This window comes from Amphibalanus amphitrite, unplaced genomic scaffold, assembly GCF_019059575.1.
Source record: "Amphibalanus amphitrite isolate SeventyFive unplaced genomic scaffold, NRLGWU_Aamphi_draft 000113F_arrow, whole genome shotgun sequence".
Lineage (NCBI taxonomy): Eukaryota > Metazoa > Arthropoda > Thecostraca > Balanomorpha > Balanidae > Amphibalanus > Amphibalanus amphitrite.
Genome location: NW_024881608.1, coordinates 913,582 through 933,139, shown reverse-complemented (window position 1 = coordinate 933,139; position 19,558 = coordinate 913,582). Strand labels below are relative to the sequence as shown.

Sequence of the window (19,558 nt, the reverse complement as noted above, 5' to 3'; positions counted from 1 at the left end):
CGCCGCGTGATTTTGACGCGAGATGGCGTTATCGTACGGCCTTGGCGTTATCGACAAACGCCCAGCGCCAGGCCAAGGGTTGGGCTTGGGTTGGGCCGGTTGGGCTAGAATGCTTGGCGCATTGATCAGACAAGTCCCTTGGCAGTTCTCTATAGTTCTTAGCGAAAACAAATTGATTGGTAGTAAAATGCAGTGAGTTAAACCTTCAACACTCAGGGCGGGGTTCGGTCTCTGAACTAAACCATCCGGATGGTTTAGTTTTCCTTTGGATTTTGGCGGATGCATCCGCCAAAATCCAAAGGAAGGCATGAATTCTGAGAGATCCAGAGCATTCCAATTCCGATAGTCACCGCACTCCTTATGATTGAATTTGACATCGAAGGTGCACTTTTTTCGCGAAACGGAGAGCGGATTTTGATTCTAGTTGATGAATAAGGACAGTTCAACGTTAGCAGTGCATAAGTACCTAAATGCCTGCCTGACTGGAATGAATGAGCGAATGAATGAATGTATGAGCAACTTTGTCAAGTGGTATTTAGTATTTACGCTCTCATAAATGGACAAGCCCCTGTGCCAGCCAGCCAGCCACAGCCGTACGCGGCAGATCCACGACCATAGCCCATCGCTAACTCAGTTACAGACCTTGCTTTCTCAACGTGTTGCAGACGGATCAAAGACCGATAAAAGAACGGGACAAGTCGTCTGTTTGGTCAGTATCAGGTCAGGTCAGGATCAGGATTGGTCGGGAGTTACGACCAAGGGTGGAGCTTTTCCAGGGGAGTTGGTGGGGCAAAAAGTTGTTAAACGTTCAATGTCAAATCGCTAAGCTGGATAAGGTGCCCTGGTGCAACACTGAATCAATTATTTTCATTACAGAGATAATATTATGCATTACACAGACATTTCAGAGTTCCTCAAAGCGAAGAAGACTGGTTTGCTTAGCATCAAAGTCCTGCAAACCAGCTAAAGTTGGTGGGTCGAAACGCTTATTGGTGGGGCAAAATGACAAGTTGGTAGGGCAGCCGCCCTACCAACTGAATAGGAAGCTCCGCCCCTGGTTACGACAACACTCGCACGAGTTTTGTCAAAAGCAACAATCACCTGAATGCTGGCGGGATTTATTTTATTCACGACCTTGTTCCCAGACCAATCTGACACATATTCCGTACTCCGTATATTCCGTACTCCGTATATTCCGTACTCCGTACAATTATCAATCGAGCAGCGAGCTTCCGAGCGCGATTTGAACTACGAAGTCATCACACAGAGACACCGCCTGCACACCAGGGATCCATGTATTAGGTAGGTACACACAAAACATTTCGATAGAACGAGTTACAATCCGAAACGTAGTCACACACGGTAATTTGTACGCAAACTGGACACCGCCGTATATCGGTGAGTGAAGTCTCGCTCCTGATTCCTCCCCGGCCAGCCGTCAGTGGGTTACGATAAGCTCCTCCTGAAACACAATAAAACAAACACAGTCAATGTCCACCTTCATTCAGGAAAATAAAGCTATAACTTCTATAGCTGTTGTAACAACCACATGCAGTGTGAAACAGGTGAGCTGGTGCGAAGGGCTCAGAAATTTTCTTTCTCACTGAAGAGGAGGGGAATAAGAAGGCGAGGAATGGACGTCACTCACGAAACATTTCGGTATTCTACCGTCTACGCTTTTTTCACATTCAAATTTGGGCCGCTGGGTTTAGCCTAGACACAGAGAATTTTATGCTAATTATTTACACTCATCCCAGTGTCATCAGTCGTGCGCTTTCAACTTTCAATACATGTTTTAAGCTTTTGATCAGATTGCTCAAAATATCACTCAATTTCTACCGTTTTGGCGGAAAATAAATAGCCAAATCCGCATGCAGATACTACACTCGCCAATCAGGATATGCAGCTCATGTGATAAGCGATCTCATACAATGCTACCGGGGCGATTAAGCCCACCACTATCAAATTACGTGGGTCGACTGACTCAAGGTGCAACACTGCAGAGTCCCGGCTCCGTATCGACACGGTATTCGGGCCTCTCCGAATAGCTGGGGTTGGCTGGGGAGAGCCCCTGAATTCGGCCCGAATTTCTCACCTATACCGACACGTCTATGACGGGACGGGAAAGTGTGATATTATATCTTGACACCCACGCCATAGGTCACCAGTGAGTGTGACGTCATGATAGTAGGTGGTGGGGTTTCGGGCCGGCCCGGGTGATGCAGAGAGATCGGAATGCACCGCGGTAGGCGATGGGAAGGCGCTGACCTTCCCCTAATGAATAATGGCCGAAGGGGCAATGGACGGTTTAACACCTCCGAAACATTGTACCTCGGAACGGAAAGGAAAATACACGTACTCAAAGCACAGTTTACTACGCCTACGGGTCTATCCCAACGCTTACCAATACGGTATAATTCGAATTTGCGAATAAATGGTAACAGAAGGATTTTTCGAGGCACTCTTCCATAAGCGAGCGTCGGGATGAAAATTTGTTTCATATTAACAGATCTGGCGGGAAAAATCCCCTGCCTCACGTTGACCTGTGTGACTGACCTGCCCCCCCCCCCCCGTTCACTCACATTGACCTGTGTAGCGCCCCCCCCCCCCCCCCGTTAAAGTCACGTTGAACTGTCTCTGACCTTAACACCCGTTTGACTTACGTTGATCTGTGTAGCGCTCCTCCCCCCCCCCCGTTTAATTCACGTTGACCTGCGGTGTCTGACCTCACCCCACGTTAAACTCACGTTGACCTGTGTGGCGGGCCGCAGGTCGAGCGGCACCTCTGTATCCAGGTCGGGCGCCTCGGGCGGCTCGTCGGCCTGCTCCTCTGAGGTGCTGTGGTGCCGGTATATGCCACCGGCGTCGCTGTCCAGGTCCACGCGCACCACCTCACGGGGAGTCTGCGGAACACCGCGGACAATGTAGGGTCAGTCATCTTCCTCATTTTTACTCAGTGTGGGGATGCTACAAGAGTTCAAAATTATGCGGCGTACATCATGATATGGTGAGGGTGCAGTTCTTTGACATCACTTTTTAGCTTCGTGATAAACGCCTTTAGTCAATGCATTTTTGATACCCAATTTAAAGCTCATACGTTTCACGGGAGCCTCATTACATTACGCAAACAAATATGCCCACGTTCGAGCTCAGTCATATGCCCTGAAGGGGTCTGATTGAGATAAAATCCTGGCACGGCCATGTAGCACGCACCTCCTTTGGTTTGAGGTACTCGGACTCTGTGAGACGGAACCTGTTGACGGGCGGGCTGGCGGCGTCCGAACCATACGCCGAGTCCACCCTGACTCCCGGCCTCTCCTCCCTCTCCCCGTCCTCCTCCTCCTCTTCCTCTCTCCTCTCCTCCTCCTCCTCTCTCGTGTCCTCCTCCCTCTCTCTGTCTTCCTCCTCCTCTCTCCTCTCCTCCTCCTCCTCCCTCCTTTCCTCCTGCTCTCTCCTGTCCTCCTCTCTTTCCGCCGCCGTCCGCCGGCGCTCCCGAGCCCCAGTGGACGACTGCCGGCGCAGTGAGGCTCGGGAGCGGGAGGTCGGCACGGCCGGCGGCAGGGAGACCCCGCGCGACCTCGACCGGTCACCGCCGGCGGCTGGCTTCTGCCGGGCGCGGCGGCTGGTGGCCGGGATCCGCGGCAGGCTGAGCTCCGACTGAGACCTGAGGGCAGGGAGACGAACCAGTCAGACAGGAGTTGACGAATACTCATCCAAAGGGAGTGGTTAAAAAGCGAAACGATGCTTGCAGATACAGCCACGGTGGCAACTACTAAAAAAAAAAACGATTGCAATTTCAAAATTAGGACTCTCATATGACATTGCTATCGTCTCCTGCAGCCCATTCCCAAAACTAATTCCCACCCCGTTCCCCTAACACAGCGGGTGAAGTCAGGCGCCTCTGCCGAAGGTACCACATCAATTAGCCAGTCCTCACCATCCTGCGATGGAACGGCCCGGGCGCTGCTATGATGTATTCACCGTCCCCGTCTCCACTATTCAGCGTGGTTTGTGCGGCGGACTGTCTCCGGTCCCCTGCTGGTCCACCACGGGCTGAAGCAGCGTCCTCAACTGCTCCTCAGTCAGTCCGCCGAGCGAGGGCGCCGCGCCGCCGCCGTCGGCCGCCCGGCCGGCAGACATGTTCTGCATCAGCAGCGTCCGCAGGAGCGAGGCGATCTCGTCCAGCTTCTGACCAATGTCGGCCGGCACCGCTTCCGGAGCTCTGCTCGCCTCCGGGACTCTCCCCGCCTCCGCAGCTCTCTCCGTCGCCGCTGGCTCCGTGTCTCTTCTCGATAGGGTGGCGGTCGCTGATCGCGGCACGGGTGTTTCTGGATCAGTTTCGTGTGTCAGTTCCACTCCCTCTGGTGAATCAGGGACCTCCGTTGGTGAGTGAGGACCCTCCTCAGGTACCGGAGTGGAGTCCTCCGTCTGTCCCGGCGTGTTGGTTCGGGTTGGAGGCCAGACCGGCTGACTGGGGAGCTCCTCCTCTTCCTCCAGCTCCGGCGGAGGTGACGCCATCTCCCTGCTGTCCTCTCCATCTCCCTTCTCACCAAGCGACCTCTGCTCTCCTGCTTCTATTATTTTATCCCTCGAATCAGATATCTCCGACGTAGCCTCTTCTGCCGCCGTTTCTGGCGCCGTGGGTCCCTGCGTCTCCACCTGCGGCAGTGGGGGCGGAGCGCGGGCCGCCAGAGCCGCCCGGTCCGCCGGCCGCGCGGGCACTTCGTCCCACACCCAGCCGGAGCTGGCCGCCGGGCCGGACCACGAGAGAGGGCTGCTCTCAGAGACAGAGCGCCGCCGGCGGGGCGAGGGCAGAGGCCGCGGCGCGGGTCCCTCCTCCAGAGACACAGGTGGAGGGGAGGGGAGGGGATCTCCCTCAGCGGCCGAGGAGGAAGGAAGGGGCGACCGGTCGCTCACGTCTTCAGTGGGCGTGTGACTCGAGGTGGTTCCTTTTGATGATGATGCCAACTCTGGATTTTTCTCTGAGGATGAACGAGTTAACGATGGCATCAAATCATCATGATCTGAAGTGCGTTTAGCTGATACAGGGTGTTCTGCAGCATGCTCTGGCGTCTCACTAAGCTGAACCTCTAACGAAGAAGTCGCTGGAGGGCGCGGTGCTGGCCGCTTGGGTCTGCCCTGTCTCACTCCCACAGTTCTGCGGTGTGGTTTATCCGTCTGTGAGTGAGTTGTGCGCATCGCTCTGCTGTTAGACATCTGATCCACTGACGCCGCTTTGGGAGACAGGTTTGGATACGATCTCTCCATCCCGACTCCCGGCAGCGACTGAGCCACTGTGGGCACGGCGTCGGACGTCGACTGAACTCCCACCGACGTCTGTGAGTCGCGGTGGGGCAGCTCCAGGTCCCTGAGGACGGGACGGGACAGCAGCGGCCGGCGCAGCTCCGGGGTGACCGGAGACTGACGACAGGACGCCGTCAGCTTGGCCGAGTGGCGAGCTGTCGCAGAGGGTGGCTGGTGTTCCGGTGTAGGAGATATGTGATCCTCATAGCAGGGCGGCAGGACGTCCTCACAGGTGCTGGGTGGGTGGGGAGACATAACATCCCTGCCTGGTGAGATGCAATCCTTCAAAGGTGATGTCGCTTCCTTTTCAGTTACAGCCTGCGATGACGAAGACTCCTGTCCCACCAGTAACAGGGAATGTTCGGATTCAGTCTGACTCCTGAACCCGTCTCCAACTCCAGCTGTCGGGGTAACCGACCCGCCGTCCTCGAAATCGGTCGGCACGGGGGTCGCTCTACCGTCCACCTCTACCGGCGACTCTCCACGGGATACCGGCGCATACACCGTGTCCCTCGGCACCAAATGCTGCAGCTCCACCGGCGCAAACTCGGGCGAGCGTGGGGACGCCAGCTCGGGAAAACTGGCCGCTCTACTGAGCACAGACACACAGCGCAGCTCACCAGTCTCATCTTCCACCAGCACTATCTCACACACGGAGGACTCCGACTCTGTCCGGCCGAGTGCGGACTCCAGCCGCGGCTCGCTGGCGGCCCGGCTGACGGCCGGTGATCCTCCGCCGGCCGCCAGCCGGCCCGCCCGCTGACCGGAGGCCTCCACCGGACTGGAGGACGGTGTATGCGGGGTGGCGGCGCGGCCCGGTCGGCGCGGCTCCGGCAGCGGTGAGTAGCCCGGGCTGTAGAAGCCCGCGCCGCCCGGACGGTGCAGCTGGGAGCGGGTCGGTCTCGGCTCCGAGGGGGACGGGGTGCCGTCACCGCTGTCGGCCCGGGACGGACCGCGGCTCAGGTGAGGGGCGCTGTGGGAGACAGCCAGTTCGGACGGAGCAGGGGAGACCGGCGAGTCAGTCATGATGAACACGTCCGCCTCGTGTTCGTACTCTCCGTCGTGCCACTGCTCAGCGCCGTCAGTTAGCGTCGAATCCATCACCTGCGCTATGTTCTCCGGCTCCCAGGAGCGGCAACCGTTCGTGTCCGCCTCTCCAGACTCCGGCAGAGGATGCAGGAAGAATGGCTCCGGCCTCTCCGGAGCCTGGATCTCCGGCTGAGAGAGCTCCGGATAGACGACATCCATCAGGGGGCTCTCGTCCAGGTCTGTGTTCGAACTACTGGAGCTGAACGGGCCGTCCGACTCAACGGGCGGCGGCGCCTCGCCCGGGGCGACATCTATAGGCGCGACTTCAACGCGGCGCGGCGGCGGCTTGGGGAACTTCCGCTGGACGTGGGGACGGTGGTGTGGAGGTTGGTGCAGCGAGTGGTATCTGGGAACACAGAGGATGGAAAAGACTTGTGAGACGACAGGATAACGCACAATTGGTATTGAAATAGGTTGCGTTCATGCATGCGTTACCCGAAAAAGTGCCAAAATTGCATGACGATCGGATTAATAAGTGATATGAAAACACAAAGGAAAGCGAAGTTAATGTCAACGACATCCTTGTTCTGCTCCGAACCTTAAAATGACCACGCACTGAAGATGATTGAAGTGCTCAATAACCAATGCGTTCAATGCAACCTCAAGACTGTCCGAAACCCCTCTGAACAAGTATTTCCTACTCTGTCTAGTAGTACTCATTTACGCCTGCCTACTTCCTGGCGGCCTCCTGCTCCTCCGCCGTCGCCTTCTGCTGGTGGCCCTTCTGGGCGTACTTCTCCCTGAGCTGGGTGTAGCGGCGCGCCAGCTGCGGGTACGAGACGCGCAGCGGCGGCAGCGGGGCGCGGCGCGGCGGAGACGAGCTCGACTGTGGCGCCGCCAGGCGGGACGCCGAGGAGTCAGCGGCGCAGACGGTGGGCGCCGACTCGGCCACCCGCTGGTGGGGACACGGCAGGCGGGGCGTGGTGGAGCGGCTGGAGGGGAGGGGGAGGAGGGTCAGAGAGGATGGTCTCAGAGTCAGAGAGTCAGAGAGTCATAGGATAAGGACGGGTCCGCGTTTCCATAAGGATCAGCGGAGTTCATCAGAGAACAGCGGATGCAGTCAACGAGGTACTAAATATGTTCTGCTGTGATGTCTCAGTGCATGGATAAATCAGATTCGAAATAATGCACGATGCTAATCAGTCAATTGTTCCAGGTGCCTAGCACACTGTAAATCACAGATCTCGTTCAGCTCTTAGTGTACGGCCGCACCAAAGCGGAATCCACAGAACACGCAACACCCTCACACCCACACCGGTTCCTGTTGTCACGACCCGAACAATCGATGTCTGCTGGTAGACCAGCGGTCACCCAGGCCCAATGTTGGCATTGTGAATTTTGGTCCTGGTCCCGGAGGATAAAATATCTCCGGAGAACCGGCCAGCTTGTAGAACACTCAACAGGAAAATCACATGTTTGGCTCTCTAAATGTGACAGTTGATAAAATGTGTTTTCTCAATGTTATAACTGCATGTTTTAGGCGTAATAATGGCTGTTTTCATCACAAAGGCTGGAAATTTAAGAGATTTCAGGTGCCGGAGTATAAATTTGTAAAGGAGAACAAAGTCGTTTGGACCCTACTGGGACCAGCAAAGGGCCTTATTTCCAACATTGCCCAGGCCGCTTAGTTCCGCCCGGGCTCACACGCTGCAGCCCTCCACCCTGACCGTCCTACGCAGTCCACCTCAATCGATCCACACAATAAGTTCGTACCAACGCTGAGCATTGCGCAACGACTTAGTGCGAGGCCAATGAGTGCAGTAATGGACCCCTGCACATGACGTGTGATGACCCGTTTGCAGCTGTGGGGTCACCTTAGTAGTGTTTGTCGAATGAATGTCAGTGCAGCCACTTAGGTGGAACTTACTAACGGACCTATAGTGGTCGATGCAAGTCTGCTTCGCGACCTTCAGAGCTATATTCAGGTATATACCGTCGAGTGTAGGTTAATGCATATGCTGCTATATGTTCACAAGCATTTCGAGACGGTAGGACAAAACAATCGGTGCTGCATGACGCAACAATGACGACCTTGAAGCATCATAAATATTAGTCGGCACCCCATTATCACCACCCGCCCTCTTTCCACCGTCTCACACCCTCCTCCGATTCTCCCCTCTCTCCACCTTCTCACCCAGCCTTCTCCTCTCTCTCTCTCTCCCCATCTCTCTCACCTATCGCCCCTCGTCACGCTCCTGAACGGCTCCCTTGCCGCTCCGTAGTTGACCAGTCGGAAGCTCTCGTTATCTGCCGCCGCCACGTACAGGCCGTTGTGTTCCAGATCGGCGGCAGGGTCCCGCACCAGCTGACCCTTCAGGTTGTACAGCCTGAGGGACGGAGAACGGGAGGGGTCAGGGCTAACGCCGAGGGGAATATAAGACATGATACTGGCAGCTGAGCGCAGTTAGGCAAAACACAGATTCTGGCGTTGGTTAGCTTCGTCTGATAAAGGTCAGCTTCTCGGCGCGGTGATTAGTGACGTCACATCATCCGCTGGCACAGCATCTGAGGAATGACGCACATCCGAACGGTATAACTTATCGTCGCCAGGCAACAGAGCATGATGCAGCCGGTATCGACCACTCAGCCTTGATCTCGACCACCATCGGTCATACTCAATGTCAGGGTGCATCGCAGTCCGCTGTATGAATAGTTTTTTTCAGGAGCACGGTTTAAGATTAAAGCCTGACGTCAATCAAGGGTCGCGGATGCTGTCGTCGAATGCCCAGGACAGGCAAGAATAAGAAATGGACGGGCATACTAGACTACCTAAGGAATTTGACTGCGCACCTTTCCCCATAAATGACACCACCCACCCCAAACGAGTGCCCCTAACATTCCACCTTCCCGAAGCCCATCCACCTACTTGTGCACTCCCCGTCCGATGCGCAGCTTCTCTCCGAGCCTCTCCAGCGTCTGCTGCCAGTGGGTGCGCGCCAGGCGGTCCACGCGCACCGCGCTGGCCGCCGAGAACGCGTCTCCGTTCCGGAACACGTGAATGGTGAGCTCGTCGGAGCCCGAGTCGCGGTACCGGGACGGCACGCCGTGGTGGCGACGGCCGCCCGTCGAGCCCACCTGCTGCGGAGCGCAGAGGGACGGGGAGAGATGGTTAGAGCGAGGCGAGTGGGAGGGAGGGAGGACAAAAGTGGGTGTTCGTTCTTCATTCTACCCTCATAACACCATGCCTTCCTTTATGTGTTTTTTAGACGGCACACTGTTTTGCTTTGTCGTCGAACTGACGTTCAGACATTGTAATAATCTAGTCCAATTATTAAATTGTTTCTTTAATGACAACGAATTAGCATTGGAAAGACGAGCAGTAGCCACACATTACCCACCAAACAACCAACACAATTATAGTAATACACATCGCTGACAACTGAAGACACCAATCAATCCTCCCTACCACAGACCCGTCACCTGCACAGCACGCGACCTTTATGACCTCTGCTCACCACCGTCACCGTCCGAGGTCAAAGGTCAGCCCCGGCGGCGTCTTTTGTGACGTCACCGCCATCTGTCCTCTATAGGACTGAGCTGAACGGAACTATCGGTACCTGGCACGGGATGCGCCGAGGACGGTAGGAGTTCCTACCAGACCGGCTTCTGCCCGGTCCCCGGGTCTGGACCTCAGGAAGGGGATCGATCCGCGAGGCCGGCCGGGCGCACAAGGCCATGCACCGCGGTGACCGTTCAACACGGACGCGGCTGCAGCGGCGCGGGCGGACCCAACAACGACGCAAATACAGTCCAGTGGTGGTATGGAGTCGAAAGGAGCGTAGACAGCGTAACAAAGAAGAATGGTGGAAAGGGTTAGAACAAGGTGGGAACACAAGTTGTTTTATTTACAATAGAGGACGTGAAGATTTGACAAAACGTGCTGTTTTTAAGGCACTTGTCTGCAGTGCAATACCCCGTCAAAAAGTCAAAGCAGCGCTCAGACAGCGCTCCCAGGGTTCAGCAAACAATCCCTAACTACGGTTCGCTCGGTTCTATCACGCAGGGCCGGTTAGCCCCCCGTCCGTCTGTTTGGACACAAAATGAGCCAATCAGGGGAGTCCTGATGGCCGCCCGTTACGAGTTAATCAGCGTCTCTGGAGGGCTGTCCGCTACGAGCCAATCGGAGTGGTTCCCTGGCGAAAAGAGGCAAATATAGCCAAGTCGAGGACAATGGAATAATTAGCATGCTTAGCCCTTAGAGGGGAGAGTAAGAATAACACAGGTGATGCACGGCACCCGGTAGCATGAGAGTCGCCAGCTCTGCATATTAGTGAACACTGAATGATATTCAGTGGTCGCGATGCGGCGCATGCTCTTCATGATGCATAAATTAGAAATGCGTGCGCTAACTGGCCATTCTGACTGTCAGTTCTACGCACAGAAAAGCACATTAATGAAAAGTTAAACATTAACCCTATTCCTGGCGGGCTCCGCCGGGACAAGAAACTGGCGGGGGGGCCGATTCGGCCCCCCCCTTCAGATCTCAAAAACTACACATCGCAGCGACAAACGGTAAACGGCATCGGATACGCACGGTCAAGAGCTACAATTTTTACAAAGGTCATTTTTAGGTCAGGTCAAAGATGACGTCACAGGGGTCGAAAAAGTCAAAATGGCGGCGCTAGATATGGAGAGTTTTTCTCGAATAACTTTCGAATTAGTCAACAAGATAGGAACAAACTAAGGGCATCATCGTGATCCTCTCGTCAATCCGCATCGAATGATATATGTTGACCTCGAAAGGTCAAGGTCAAAGGTTGACCTCAGGTCACGTGACCTCGAGGTCATCATGTATATCATTCGATGCGTCTTGACGAGCTGAACACAATGAGACCATCCACGCGTCTGTATCTTGTTCCTGTACGGAGTTATTGGCCAAAAACCTTTGGTGACCTTTGATGACGTCACATGACCTCACAGCTGCCCAACAGCAAAACAGACCTCAAGGTAGTGAAGGTTGATCGTATATGAAGTCATGTATGGTATATGGGGCCATTCCGACCTGTTTTAGTGGTAAAAACAGGGAGTTGATTTTTCCCCCATTGACTTATAATGGGGAGGTCGCGAAACTGACCTGACCTTAGGTCACCGATATCAAAATTCCGAGATATACAAATTGCACATACTGGTACCCTAACTAAAGCCTGAAGAGAAGAAATTGATCAGTCAAAAACTCTAGCTCTGGCGTGATTGCAACCTTTTCTGAGGTACGGTCACCAAACCGCCTCTGGTGACCTGACCTGAGGTCAGATCAACTCAAAACTTTCAGACATGTTGCGTAGAAGCCTTTTAGGAAAAGTCAGAAAATTTGAGCTTCCTAGCTCAACGCGTTTGGGAGAAATAACCAAAAAACCTCAGGGGGGGCTCCTGAGGCCCCCCCCCCCCCCGCCAGGAATAGGGTTAAACGGTCGATAGCTAGCCAAGCAACAGCGCCGTAATGACTGATTCACTTGAACATTTGGATGACTGATTCTAATCCTATTCACCAGACACCTAACAAAGCAATCCATCTCTAAAATTAATTACACCTGACTGCCTAACACAAGACGTGGAGGCACGATCAAGCTCCAGTCAGCTCACAGTCCGCTATCATCCAGACCTGGTCACCCGACACCGGTACATGTCCTGGTACACCGCCTACCATTAGCGGCAGAGCAGGTGCTCGCAGCTGGAGGCAGTCTCGTGCTGCCGCTCGTCTAATAGTGGAGTGGGCTAATCAATAAAGCAGCTGCTGACCAACAGACTCGATTAGCCTCGTGGTGATACCGAGGGCGAGGTAGGTAGCCTTATGAGAGGTGTGACTGAATTCGGGTAGACCTTCTCACAGAACGCATTCATTTTACCGGGTCATTCAGAATAAAGGCACACATTTGTTTTCTTCATAGAAGTGCAACAGCAAAAATACTGCATGCGCACGTACTTATTTTTTACTTATCAATCTACTATACTATTTGTGAAATGAAACTCTGTGTGTCTGTCCGTCTGTTTGCACCGTGCAGAGGGGTGCTTTGACGCCGTGCGCAGGCCAAACGGTGCCGTCGAGAGGGCTGAAATTTTCGCACGGTGTTGATGACGTCACGGGCACGTGCAGTGTCGTGTTTCGGGTCCCGGGGGTGGATGGCTTGCACGTGGCACGCGCTGGAAAAGTGCGTATTTCCTCACAAATTTGCTCGGTCTTCAAGGCATCGGCAGCCGCGATCGATAAACTTTGCAACTAAAATGCATGACGATCGGCGGCGGGTGCCTCTCATTTGCGGATTGACAGCTTATTTATTTTGATAAACAGAGGCGAATGAAGGTGTTGATTTTCGGTAAATAAAGACAGTTTTCAATGCGCTTAACCGAATGCACCGCGTTTGCCGTAGTGCGCCACATTTGTCACGAGGTGCCATTTTTGCTGCAAATCGCACAACTTTGTCAAATATGGTCCGATAAAGGAGCAATTCGGTGGAAGGATGCATGACAAAATGACAGGTACAAATGTGCCATGTTTGTCGCAACGCGCCACATTCGTCACAAGGCGCTATTTCCACCAAATATGATTAAGAATGATGGAATTACACGAGTAGGAGCACGGTTAGGAACTCTTTTTTAGTTCATCAGTTTATATGGTAATATGTGACCTCACATGACCCAGTGGTAGTGGTAGGTGTAGTGGTAGTGGTAGTGGTAGTGGTAGTGGTAGTAGTATTGGTAGGAGTAGTGGTAGGGGTAGTGGTAGTATTAGGGGTAGTGGTAGGGTAGTGTTAGGGGTAGTAGTATGGGTAGTGATAGGGGTAGTGGTAGGGGTAGTAGTACGAGTAGGGGTAGGGGTAGGGTAGGGGTAGGGGTAGGGGTAGTGGTAGGGGTAGTGGTAGGGGTAGGGGTAGTGGTAGGAGTAGTGGTAGTGGTAGTGGTAGGGTAGGGGTAGTGGTAAGGGTAGTGGTGGGGGTAGTGGTAGGGGTAGTGGTAGGGGTAGTGGTTACGGAGCGAGCGAAGCGAGCGTAGTCTTTCCTTAGATTAACGGAAATTTCTGAGTATGAGCGGCCGGCCGGCCGGCCGGCCGGCCGTGGTCACGCTTTTGCGAGGCTTATATCTCAGCAACCACTTGACCGATTTACACGCGGTAATTTTTGTAGGGTAGCTTCATTCCTTCTACCAAGTATTGGACTATTCCTGATGCATGTGGATGACCCCTTATGCACGTGCCACGTGCAAAACGAAGAGGTGTCCGTTTTGTAATTGTTGCAATATCTCGGTAACTACTTGGCCGATTGCGCTGAAAGTTGGCATGTAGGTAGACACCCACTAGGCACTGCATATCCATGTGCCAGAGTTGGGGCGCTGCTGCACGTGCGCACATGCAGGGGTCGTTTCCAGATCTCGAGAACGGCTCGACCGATTGCGCTCAAATTTGGTACACAGTTAGGGACCGGTTAGTAGGGTGCCGTGCACAAGTCAGTTGGGACCCATTTTGCACGTGCGCACGTGCAGGGTGCCGCTTCCAGATCTCGAGAACGGCTGGGCCAATTGTGCCCAAATTTGGCACATCGCTAGAGACCGGTTAGTAGGGTGCCGTGCACAAGTCAGTTGGAGGTACCCCTCGCAATTTCGCACGTGCAAGGCCCACCCTCTCGCTCGCTCCGTTAGTCGCCCCAAAAGGCGTTATACTGGTAGGAGTAGTGGTATGGGTAGAAGTAGAATAAGTGTGGTACAGACCGATCCAATGTGACGTGGTGACCTATACGACCTGGCCTGACCGAAGGGGACCTGGCCTGACCCAGTGTGACCAGGGATGGCCAAGTTGACCTGACTTGACCCCATATGACCCAAATTCATCCAACTAAGCTCTCAGAATAGTTATTATGTTCAAAATTTTCCTCTGCAAGTTTCCGTCCATACTCCATATCTCTGCTTACAGACGACAGATCAATTCAAATCAAACACCATTCGAAAGCAAATTGGCTGCTGCCGCATTTTATGGCTACGCCGCGAAGCAAGTGGCGCAGCCGCTTGTCTATATTACTATTTGAGGAGGGTGCGTCTGTCCGTTACCGAGGTCCCGACTTGGTGGTGCTTTGCGTGGACTACAGGCCAGACCGTTGCACCTAGCCCGGTGAAATTTGCACAACTTATAGATCAAAGATGCGCGACGTGCCTTTGAGGGGTCTCAGCTTGATCGGGTCGTTATTGAGCGCGTGGCGCGTGCCCAAAAAGTGCAAATTCGCGTCATAGACTTTACATGTATAAATCGGCGTGCGAAATCGGGCGAAAACGGCTAATTTTGGCCGACACGGGTCCAGTTCCCGTGCAATATCTTGGTGACCAGGGATCCGACCGGCACGGGGAAAACAGCATCGTGTAGATAATTGAATGGGCAATGGAATCGTGTGCGATACAGAGGATAGCACGCGCCACGTGCACCGGGGAGGGCACTTTTGTTGAAAAATTGCGGTTTTTGGCGGATTTTGGAATTGATTTTATTTTTAGGTGACCGTTAAACAGGGCGAGTTGGAACAACGCCTGTTGGCAAGAGAAATGTACCGCCTATCATATAAAAATTGTGAAAAGCTGATTGATCCAAATCAAGGTGGTACAAATCACGGGAGAAAATGGTGTTTGTCAATTTTGTGTCACTTTGTTAATCACACGGGGTTTGCTGCATAACCTGATACCTTTGGCAATTGAATATGGTACCATTGGATAGAGCATTCAATTCTGTCCAATATTCACTCTTCATTTTTGCATGATTAGCAACAGTATCCTTAAAAATGTAAATGTTCCAAACCATTACATTGTCATTTTTAGCGAAATTCATCGATGGCCCTCAAAAGACTTCACGCCAGTTTTCGAATCATTCTAAAGTAGAACGCATGATAATACGACACGGGCACCTCGATGCGATGTATCTTTTTGTTTTCTTACGAAATGCATGGCCGTCAAAAAGCAATCGAACGAAATGGATATCTACCAACCAAATCGACACAGACCAACCCAATACCCACGGGTCAAAAAATCCCCCCTTCGCGTTGCGGAGCACGCGGGTAACCCTAGTAAATGCTATTTTGTTTTGACTGGTCAGTGAAAAGTGTTGAAGATGCTGCCATTCACACCAGACCAAAGAACACAACTCGTCAAATTCTACCTGGAAACAAAATCAGTCGTTCTCACCGTTCTCACCCAGCGCAAATGGAAGAAGTGTTTCCAGGCAAGAAAAGCACCCTCCCGGAAGGCCATCCTGAGCCTGACCGAGAAGTTCTTGGCAACTGGGAGCCTAGAAAACAACAAAAAGGGCAGATGCGGGGCCAAGCGCACCAAACGGACCCCAGCAACCGCCCAAAAGGCACGACAAATTTTGACATCACAGCCCCCAAAACGTCCCTAAAGCAGCTCAGCCAACAGCTGCGTTGTAGCTACAGCACCGCACAACGAATTGCGCGCACTGACTTGAAGTTGCGTCCGTACAAGATAAGTATCCATCAGAAACTTCGTGACTGTGATGAAAAAAGTCGCAAACGCTACTGCGCTTGGTTTAGCAGGAAATGCCACACTTCAAGTCGGTTCATCGAGAACATCTGGTTCTCAGATGAAGCGCACTTCCATTTGGACGGGCGTGTTAACAGCCAAAATTACCGCTACTGGGGTACTGAAGCACCAAGTGAGGTAGCAGAGAGGCCGTTGCACAGTAAGAAATGCACGGCGTGGTGCGCGATCAGTGCGCAGGGCATTTCCGGCCCCATTTGGGTGGAAGATAGCGATGGTAACGCCGCAACAGTCAACGCGGCCTGCAAAGATTTTGGAATGGTCTGCGCAGTGCGCACTCGCTATCGCCACGCACCGGACCGGCTGAATGTACAGTGGTTCCAGCAAGATGGTGCGCCACCACACCGTGCAACAGAGACCAAAGCCTGGCTTCAGGACCATTTCCAGGACCGCCTGATTGCAAAGGGGGTCGGCATCGAGTGGCCCCCTCGCTCTCCGGATTTAACGCCACCGGATTTTTTTCTTTGGGGTCATCTGAAGTCGGAAGTTTACAAAAATGGACCCAAGACCATCGTCGAACTAAGAAAGCCGTGGAACAAGCGGCGAGACGAATCCCTGTCGCAACATGCTGCGCCGTAATGGAAAGCGCTCGTAAAAGAGCTGAGCTGTGCCTTCGCGAAAACGGTGGTCACCTGGAACAAGTACTATAGGTGGTCAGCTGTAGTTCTCTGACGTCAGCCGCTGATGTCCAGCAAAATAGCATTGATTTGCGAATGTTTTGGTGCCTGTTTTACCAGTATGCGATAAAAAATACAGGCTTGAGACAAAAAACAAATGTGTTCCCTTATTCTGAATGACCCTGTATTTGTACCCGCAAGCAGACGATCTAAAAATACGTTCGTAGGAAATTTTAAACGCAATGTCGAACACGTTTTAGCATACGGTGCGAAACCAGAACAATACACTTATTTTCGTCGGCTCACTTGATCGTGACCTAGCACAACGGCAAAAGGCTTATCTGTGTGTCCTTGTATCATGAAACCGTAATGAGTGACGAAGATAGACAGCCTGATAGCTGCCCTCCACTCGGCACGTAACCATGTGAACGCATAAACGGATACCCCAGACGGAACAAGGAAAATACGAACAGGACGAAAATACGGACGTTGAAGGGTGAAAGGATACAGAGCGGTCTCAGGCCAGGATGTGGCAGTCTCACCTTGTCTTTGACCGGCTGAAGGGAGACGTGGCTGTGGCTGGTACTGGTACTCTGTACCGGGAGCTCCCCGTACCTGTCAACACGAGGGTACGGAGAATGTTAGATGGAGGTACTCTGTACCGGGGGCTCACCGTACCTGTCAACACGAGGGTACGGAGAATGTTAGATGGAGGTACCCAGTACTCCATCCCAGTACAGTACCCAGGCTCCCAGTACTCTGCCACTGGGAGCTGCCGTACCTGCCAACAAGTGGGTACGGGGGATGTTAAATTTATGGAAACCGAGGCAAGCATGATGAACTCGGTTTACCCAGTGGATTAGCCTTAGGTACACTTGATGCGTGTGTCGAAATGAGTTAAACTCTAGTTCTTCGGAAACGTGGAAAATTCAAACAGACAGTCGATTTTAGTCTCGTATGAAGGCTAACAGCTCCAATTAGCTGAATATTATCCCCACAACATTAACTGAGATTCGTTGCATGTCAATTCGTCAGTTGGGTGCGTGTTTTGCGTTCAAAGCAGCGGCCAACTCCAAAGCACGGCAGCCAGGGAAGAAGACCTGTTTATAGGAGTTTCCTCGATTGCCTGACCTCGCCTGTCACACTGCCCTGTTATCAGGAGGGATGTCACGATAACGTCCAGGGACGGTAAACGACACTATTGGCCAACTCTGTTTCTACGGACACGAATGCGAAACGAGTCCCGGCGAAACGCTACAAGGTGACGGAAATTGGAAGCCCTAAAGACATTTTTGTTCTGAGTTTTTTTTAGCAGCTATGGGTAGCTGTTAAGTACACACACGCCCACAGGAGGGACATAATCAAAGCGATACTGGACATAATCAAAGCGATAAACAGCTCTCAAGATTCTATGGTTTGAAATAATAACTAAGTTATTACCCCTTTTGATTAGCATTGCCTAGCAAAATTGTATCTGATACATAGAAGAGTCTCCCTCTTCTCCCACACACAGAACAGTTATGAGGCACAAATAGTCAAGTCATCAATGAGCGAAATGGCACGCCTTATTGCCGCACCTCTGCCCAGTACAGAGGCTGACCCACCTGGTCCTGGACAGTTGCCGGAACGGTTCGTTCGGTGACGCCACATACTTTCCGTTCGGCTTCAGGTCGGTCAGGCTGGACACACGGGTGCCACCCTCCGGTGTGAAGATGTTACGCACGGCGCCGAAGCTGGGGCTCAGCTTCAGTGTCACCTCCTCTAGCAGGCTCTGTGAAGGACATCACCGCGTTAGAGCTGCAGGTGCTGTCGGACAGACAGGGCTCGGCGCGGCAGATTGCCTGCGGATATAGACTGTGCCGCAACGCATGGCTGCACTGCGGAACAGATCAGAGTGGTACGGACAGACTTCTCAGCGAATGACAGCAATACCATTGTAATACACCACACGAATGCTGCCAGTATCGAATGCTAGCTGGATGTCCACTCGGCCTCACTCGACAATAGCTATTTGTCAGTCGGAATTCGGAAAGTCGACGTGTCACAGGCTCACAGCTGACGGCAAGCTATCGACGAGGCGCCAATCGCAATCGACGCAATAGCTCCCATCGACGGGTGACGAAAGTCCATTTAGGTAATGAAAAGCTAGTAGTGCTCGTACCAATATAGCAAACCAGGATCTGGAAGTTCATACGGTGAATGTATGATCGCAATAAATATAACGTTGAAATAAAAAGGACTTACGTCGAATGTTTTGATCTCTCGCGGTTTGACGACCATCCGACGGCCGGCAAAGTGTTGGTCGCCATTCTTGTAGACCACGATCCATTTGGCCGGCTCCGTTTGCGTCAGACGAGCCTGAGACTCACTAGAGGCCATCACAAAACATTTTTCCGCGCAAAAAGCTCGCCAGGTCAATCATGACCTACATACTCGAGCCCGGAACGGTGGTGACACTTGACCGGTCACCAGGGATTACCCTTCACTCTACTCACAATTTAACCCATTCGGTTCAAGTTGACTGCCGATAAAGCCACAGCGAAACGAGCCGAGAAAAAAATGTCCGAAAAAAATACACAAATAATTTATCACCGAAGACGGTAAACAATAATTTCACCGAAATGCAACCGTTCTGAAAATTACACGACACTTGAAATTCCGAGCTTCCACCTAAGTCCCACGTGGCAAACTCAAAGGGGTGCCGCTGCCCACCGCCGCTGCGGGCGAGTGGTCTGGGCCGATCGACTGGCGAGCGGCGAGCGGTGCAGCGAGCGACGAGGGCAGTCGCTACCGCGGCCAGTGGACGCACCATGACAACCGACCAACAGACGCGCCGCGTACGGCGGCCCCGTCAGCGGCCGCCGACCGTCGGCAGACGGTGGGCCGAGGCGGACGAGGTTTAACCCTTTGTTTTGTTTACTTTTAAAGTACTCTCATATTTTACACCTGAATGCCCAGCTTCCGCTACAAAGCCAGTTGATTCGAATGTTGCAGACCAAGTCATTGGCTGGTCCAGTCGAAATAAA

General features: G+C 53.0%; 1 protein-coding gene across 3 annotated transcripts; it reads right to left on the bottom strand.

The window, feature by feature from the left end:
• Positions 1-1,277: 1,277 nt before the first annotated feature.
• LOC122381063 (doublecortin domain-containing protein 2-like) lies at positions 1,278-19,277 on the bottom strand. Of its 3 annotated transcripts, none has more exons than XM_043364787.1 (10): positions 18,777-19,218; positions 18,137-18,303; positions 17,075-17,147; positions 9,260-9,471; positions 8,568-8,720; positions 7,128-7,325; positions 3,938-6,739; positions 3,214-3,664; positions 2,748-2,903; positions 1,278-1,462 (listed from the first exon to the last, which is right to left on the bottom strand). In XM_043364787.1, exons 1-7 carry the CDS (start codon positions 18,909-18,911, stop codon positions 4,000-4,002), a joined length of 3,678 nt encoding a protein of 1,225 aa, XP_043220722.1. In that variant the 5' UTR covers positions 18,912-19,218; the 3' UTR covers positions 1,278-1,462; positions 2,748-2,903; positions 3,214-3,664; positions 3,938-3,999. The 3 variants fall into 3 exon arrangements, with proteins under 3 accessions (XP_043220722.1, XP_043220721.1, XP_043220723.1); XM_043364786.1 differs by having other exon boundaries at positions 7,068-7,325; positions 18,777-19,217; XM_043364788.1 differs by lacking the exons at positions 3,938-6,739; positions 7,128-7,325 and having other exon boundaries at positions 18,777-19,277.
• Positions 19,278-19,558: the final 281 nt, after the last annotated feature.

Coding starts and splice junctions, on each gene's coding strand:
- LOC122381063 (XM_043364786.1), bottom strand. CDS start 18,911: ATGGCCTCTAGTGAGTCTCAGGCTCGTCTGACGCAAACGGAGCCGGCC. Junction 9,472..17,074: donor TTCAGCCGGTCAAAGACAAG/GTGAGACTGCCA, acceptor TGCGCTCCGCAG/CAGGTGGGCTCGACGGGCGG. Junction 7,326..8,567: donor AGCGTGACGAGGGGCGATAG/GTGAGAGAGATG, acceptor CCTCCCCTCCAG/CCGCTCCACCACGCCCCGCC.